Raw genomic sequence first — 6,100 nt, 5'->3', positions numbered from 1 at the left:
CTGTCCTCGCTCTGCAGGGCCGCCATCACCACCCGGCACTGCCAGGACATCTGGTTTCCCTGTGAGCTCCGTGAAGGGGAATCTCCTGATTCAATGTGCCGAACTAGCGAAGACCCCGGCAGGGCAAGGACACCCTGTGCCGGGGCTGCTCATGGCCCTCACGCTATGGATCCCCATGTAGGGTACCAAAGCATCCCTGCCTGCCCATCGGAAATCCAGACCACTTAAAATGCACCTTTCCACCCAGAAAAAGATGGCAGTTGAGGTCACCAGAGGGACTGCTCAAGGGACTCCTCATTTCCCTGGGAGCAGCATCCATAAGTCCTTTCAGTGCCTTTGAAAACACCGTCCAGGAAGGACTCTTGGCGACTTTTTGCAGGCCATAATTACTGTGGCATGCAGACTTCCTTCATTTATACGAGGAACCCAGGGAAGGGATGGATGATTGCGACTGAGAAAGCCTTGGGCTAAGGGCAAGACGGCTACTAAAAGGGACTTGCGTGAAGTGAATAACCTGCTGAAAGAGGTGATGCTTTTCCGACACGACAAAGGGGAGAAGGGCTGAGCAGGAGCGCTGGGGCAGCCCAGGGAAAGACGACTGAATCAAACCGGAATCGTGTCCTGAAAACAGAAATCACATTTCCTGCTCCGCTGCACAGTCTTTGCACCAGTCATCCCTCCCTTGGTTCCCTGTTTACGCCACAAATAAACCCAAGGGAAATTTAACAGTGGCACAAGCGTAAGTGCCAACAGGAGGAACGCATTTTTAGGTAGTCATGCCTGCATAAGTGAAGGCCCTGGCATTTTTTTTTCCTTTAATGCAAGTCTGACGCCTATGAATTGGGTTCCAGCATGTTGGGAATTCAGGTGAGGTCCAACACATTGAAATAAAAAGAGGTGAAATAAGTTAACTTTTAAGGGAGTAGGTGGAACATTTCGCACCGATATGAAACACCAGGGATGCTGTTGGGTTGCTGTCCCTGGAGGTATTTAAAAGACACGTGGATGTGGTGCTTAGGGACGTGGTTTATCGGTGGTCTTGGCAGTGTCACATTTATGGTTGGACTTGACGATCTTAAGGGTCTTTTCTAACCTAAATGATTCTATGATTCCACGATTTGAAGCAGAATATTGATCTCTGGCTTATGAGCCACTGAGTAAGTTTTCTATTTCTGTTTTCACTGGAAAATCCAGAAGCCTCAAGGTAGTTTTGTTATTTACATTTCTGCTTTTCCAATGAAAAAGTCTCCCTCAGTATCATAGAAAAAAATACAGGCAAAGGGCATGTTTACCCTGTTCATGCCAAAATTTCGAGAGCTACAAATACTGAAGATAAAAATGCTTTCTCCAGGCTTATCTTCTCTTCCACAGCTGAAGACAAAAGCACTGAATCCAACCCGGATTGCTCTAATTTTCATTGCATTTCACTCCCATGAACTACAACGCCCTTTTTAATGTTAAACAACCTGACCCGGGGTTTTAGGAAGCAAACTGGCGTCGGAGAGCAGGTAAGCAGATTAATACAATTTTATAAGCTCCATAAATCCAGATCCTGGGCAAGCTTCAGATCAAGTAGCCGTCAAGTAATGCTAATATTCAGTTTAGTGTTTCTAGTTCAGGTAGCAAAATATTAACCCGATGATAACATCGTGCCCTGTCATCCAAATGTTCTTAATTAGCATCTGTAAAGTCCTTTCAACTCAGAAAGACGCACAGTGGCACATGGGACATCACTGCGGGGGCTATTATTATTCCCAATTAAGCACAAGGGAAACTGAGGCACATTGCACTGCGGTCCCTTGGTGGCACGGTGTGAGTCAGAGACAGGGTCAGAACCAGGCTCCATCGCAACCACTTCCAAAACAAACCCCATGCTCCAGTGGCCGCTTCACCCTGTGAGATGAGGTCCTGTGCCACCCGGCCACCCAACACCCAGGAAGATTTTCCTAATGATCCCCTGGGCTCTGGCTCCTATGGGAAAGCCACAATGATATGACAGCTCCTCAGAAGGTCACACCACTGCTCATTTCTTGGTTTTAAAGGGAACATGAAACACTGGGTTATGAGAGCATCCCTTGGCTCTACAAGTTGGAAGGAGGACCACAGTCACTGCAGTTCTTGCACGGTGCCTCTCTAGGCCAAAGCATCATCCCTGGACATTCGGGAGAAGATGTCAAAAGGGTCTGCTCCCCCATGACCCACCGAGCACCCTGGGGAAGCAGCCAGATGCCACCTCGACGGTGTTAGATGCTCAGGTCTTGGACACCTTCTTGCCTTCAGAGGGCAGCCCATGGTGGCACCCCAAGGTCACCCAGCAAGGGTGGAGGAGGGCAGGGTGTGGGGCAGCGTCCCAGCCCCGGTCACACCCTCCTCTTCGTCTTGCAACGCTTGGTTTTGCCCTCCAAATACACATGATCTACTTAGTGTGAGCTACTACTCATTTTCCTAATGATAGGGCATATGACAGGACTTTTGTATTTTTCAGACAGGAGTTCACTCTATTTAATAAAGAAGAATCACCAGAGGGCAAAAAGACAAGATATTTGATCTGAGGTCAGACTATATTTATTTAAGTATATATATGTATAAGCATACATATATATATATGGTTTGTTTTCAATACAGTATAGAGTACACATCTTCAGGCAGCATAAAGAATATAGTTAATTGCTTTTATAGCTCAAACGTTTATAAAATAGTCGTGCTACAACTTTCAATATTGTTTCGAAGAATTTCTTTTGTTTCAAGTTGTGCTTTCCATATTAATTAAAGCAACCAAGTGAATAAAAACTTTCATGTATGAAATTTCAGCAAGGACCGACTTCACTGAGCCAGAAATCCTGTCTTCTTTGGGGACTTTCCTGAAGTCGGTGCCGTGTCAGTGTTTTAAAGCAACAGGGATTTCTGGTCACCTTCCGAAACGAAGGCCATTGGAGTAAGATTCGTATACCGTTTGCTTAGCAAATTTAATTCTGGCTTCCAAATCTGCGAGTGAAAACAGCTGGTTTGGAGAACTCACAGCTTTGTGGAATCCAAGTTAACCTGAACTTTGTCTCCCAAGGCCAGGACTAAACCCAGAGCCGGGCACGGGCCAGCCCTCCCCCGGCCGCACTGCCAGTCCTCTTGATGCTGTCGTGAGCTGGACTCCTTAGACATTTCTATTTCCTTTTTTTGTGTGTTTTTTTGTTTGTTTGTTTTTTGTTTTGGTTTTGGTGTTTTTTTGTTTGTTTTTTTTTTTTTTAATTACTATTCTTTTCAATTAGGTGAGAACTTAATAGCATCCCACTAAACTATGCCTTGTAGCAGATAAAGGAACAAACCACAGGCACCTCGAGTGCAGCTATGGAAATAATATCACACCCTGGCCCAAAATAGAGCTGAGCTATGGGGGAAGTATTGGAAAACAGAGATAAAGCAGACTTAAGCAATAGGAACTAGTTGGCAGGTGGTACAAGGAGATAAATAACCCCTGCCCCAAAGCTGTACCTCCTTCTTTTTCCATGGACCTTCCTTTCCCCCGCTTCTTTTTACCAGGGCCATTTGGATGCAGAGCAGTACTTTTTAGAGTGGCTCGAAATTTTTACTCCACCTGACTGGCATTGCTGCGGGACGCATTGGGTCACACTCTGCTGTGGGACACACTTGGTGGCACACTGCTGTGGGACACACTTGGTGGCACACTGCTGTGGGGCATACTTGGTCACACACTGCTGTGGGACACACTTGGTGGCACACTGCTGCTGTGGGGCACACTTGGTCGCACACTGCTGTGGGGCACACTTGGTCACACACTGCTGTGGGACACACTTGGTGGCACACTGCTGCTGTGGGGCACACTTGGTGGCACACTGCTGCTGTGGGACACCCTTGGTCACACACTGCTGCTGTGGGACACACTTGGTGGCACACGGCTGTGGGACACACTTGGTGGCACTTTGCTGCTGTGGGACACCCTTGGTCACACACTGCTGTGGGACACCCTTGGTGGCACACTGCTGTGGGGCACACTTGGTGGCACATGGCTGTGGGACACAAGCTGTCTCACACTGCTGTGGGACACCCTTGGTGGCACACTGCTGTGGGACACAAATGGCAGCACACTCAGTGGCACACTGCTGCGGGACACACTTGGTCACACACCTGGTCACACGTTGCTGCGGGACGTACATGGCGGCACACTGCTGTGGGGCACAAGAGGTCACAAACTGATGCGAGACACACTTGGTCGCACGCTGCTGTGGAACACACGTGGTGACACACCTGGTTGCACACTGCTGCTGCTGCGGGGCGTACGTGGTCACACACTGCTGGGGGATGCACTTGGTCGCACACTGCTGCTGTGGGATGCCCTTGGTCAGGTACGGCTGCTGTGGCACACACGTGGTCTTGCACCTGGTTGCACACTGCTGCTGGGGGGCATAGGCGGTCACACGCTTGGTTGCACACTGTTGCGACACGCTCTTGGTCGCACACTGCTGCTGCGGCACACACTTGGTCACACAAGGCTGCTGCAACACATCCTCGGTCGCACACCGCTGCTGCGGCACGCAGGTTGTCACACACCGAGTCACACACGGCTGCTGTAGGATGCGCTGGGTCACACGCTGCTGCTGCGGCACACCCTTGGTTGCACACTGCTGCCGCGGCACACACTGGGTCACACACTGCTGTTGGGAGAAGCTGGAGGACATGATCCGCTGCCGGGGGATGCGAGGGGTCACATACTGTGGGGTGCACAGCGTCGAGTGCCAGGTAGGCACCGGTGGAGGTCTGGCAGTATGCATCGGCGGGCACTTGATGGGGATGGGTTCCTGGTAGACTGGTGGGAGGCACTGATGTAGGTAGCACGACATCTCGGTGAGGCTTTGGCAGGACTGGAAGGACACGTGAGAGAGCAGAGCCTTTAGGACCCGCACCCACTGAGTTTCTCACAGTCCTGCCACCGCCTGCGCCGCTGGACTGGCTCCCTTCACAGGGTGCCGGAGACACGTCCCACCTGTGCCCTAGTCTCAAAACCACACCGACAGTAGCTGAGGACCCAACCCATCATTTTTAACTCTAAAACACAGCACTAAGTCAAAACAGAGGGGAAATTCAGAGACAGCTAGCACTAAACATCTCCACAGACCGCAACTCCCTTCCCATCACCTGGACCCCCACGGCAGAGAACAGATCTTGGAGGTCAGCAGAGGAACGGCTGATCTCAGAGCTGTCTTTCAATCATTAATCCGATTTTCTCCTGCTTTAGGTTGGTGACTGCCTCTGATCTCTTGTCGATACATTGAGAAAAAGGCCCAGCCCAAAAACGAGCTCTCAACCTCTGGCCACATCTGCCGTAGCAGGACAGGCAAAGAGCACCCAAGGCACCGCTGCTTGGTGACCCCATCACACCGCGGGCAGGCAGAGGTTCACAGCTCAGTCCCAACAGCGCAAAGTTCATCCTCATTAGGGAACCAAAGACAATTAAAGGGTAGCGATACCGCAACTGAACACAAACCTGCTTACAGCTCTTCTAGCATTATGCTCCCTGATACACCAAAGCTGCTCTGACCGTTGTCAGGCACCTCCAAAAGCAAACAACAATAGCAGCACCCCAATTACTGCTAACAACCTTTCCTCACATCTTCCAGGAGTGTCTCTTGGACTCAGATGCCCAGCTGCAGACACTTGAGAGCGCACTCCCACTCCAACACAGCAATTCAAACCAACTAGTTTTAAAAACTTTTCCCAAACAACATTTTTCATGTGTCAAAAAAAAGCAGAAATAAATCTGCATTTCAGCAGCTACAGAGGCTCAGCACAAACCAGACTTACCCAGCTCCCTGGTGAGAACAGCTTTGTGATGTGACCAGTGAGCCCTAATAGAAGGGGAGCTTTTATATAGCTACTAAACGTGCCTTGAAGGTCTGAGGTACCCACGACATATCCTATTAGCTGCTATGCAAAAGCTGTCCTGTGTGCAACACTTGTAGTGACTAGCATCAGTGTACTCATCCCTGAGGATGAGTAGTTGAATGTCAGCTCCCCGTAGTAAGAGTAATTACCTTTTGTATAATCCTCCCTGGCATGGTAAGACTGAATGGTATTTGGAGAGGCAGCA

The 6,100-nt window shown here is 49.7% G+C and overlaps 1 protein-coding gene across 1 annotated transcript; it reads right to left on the bottom strand.

The window, feature by feature from the left end:
- Positions 1 to 3,527: 3,527 nt before the first annotated feature.
- On the bottom strand, positions 3,528 to 4,853 carry LOC104162728 (keratin-associated protein 10-6-like). Its single transcript, XM_009701535.1, has one exon. It carries the CDS (start codon positions 4,851 to 4,853, stop codon positions 3,528 to 3,530), a length of 1,326 nt encoding a protein of 441 aa, XP_009699837.1.
- Positions 4,854 to 6,100: the final 1,247 nt, after the last annotated feature.

The sequence above is a fragment of the Cariama cristata genome, unplaced genomic scaffold (genome assembly GCF_000690535.1).
Source record: "Cariama cristata isolate BGI_N322 unplaced genomic scaffold, ASM69053v1 scaffold4776, whole genome shotgun sequence".
In the NCBI taxonomy this organism is placed as follows: Eukaryota; Metazoa; Chordata; class Aves; order Cariamiformes; family Cariamidae; genus Cariama; species Cariama cristata.
Note: the sequence above shows the minus strand (reverse complement) of the source record. Positions and strands in the feature narration are given on the sequence as shown.

Coding starts and splice junctions, on each gene's coding strand:
- LOC104162728 (XM_009701535.1), bottom strand. CDS start 4,853: ATGTCGTGCTACCTACATCAGTGCCTCCCACCAGTCTACCAGGAACCC.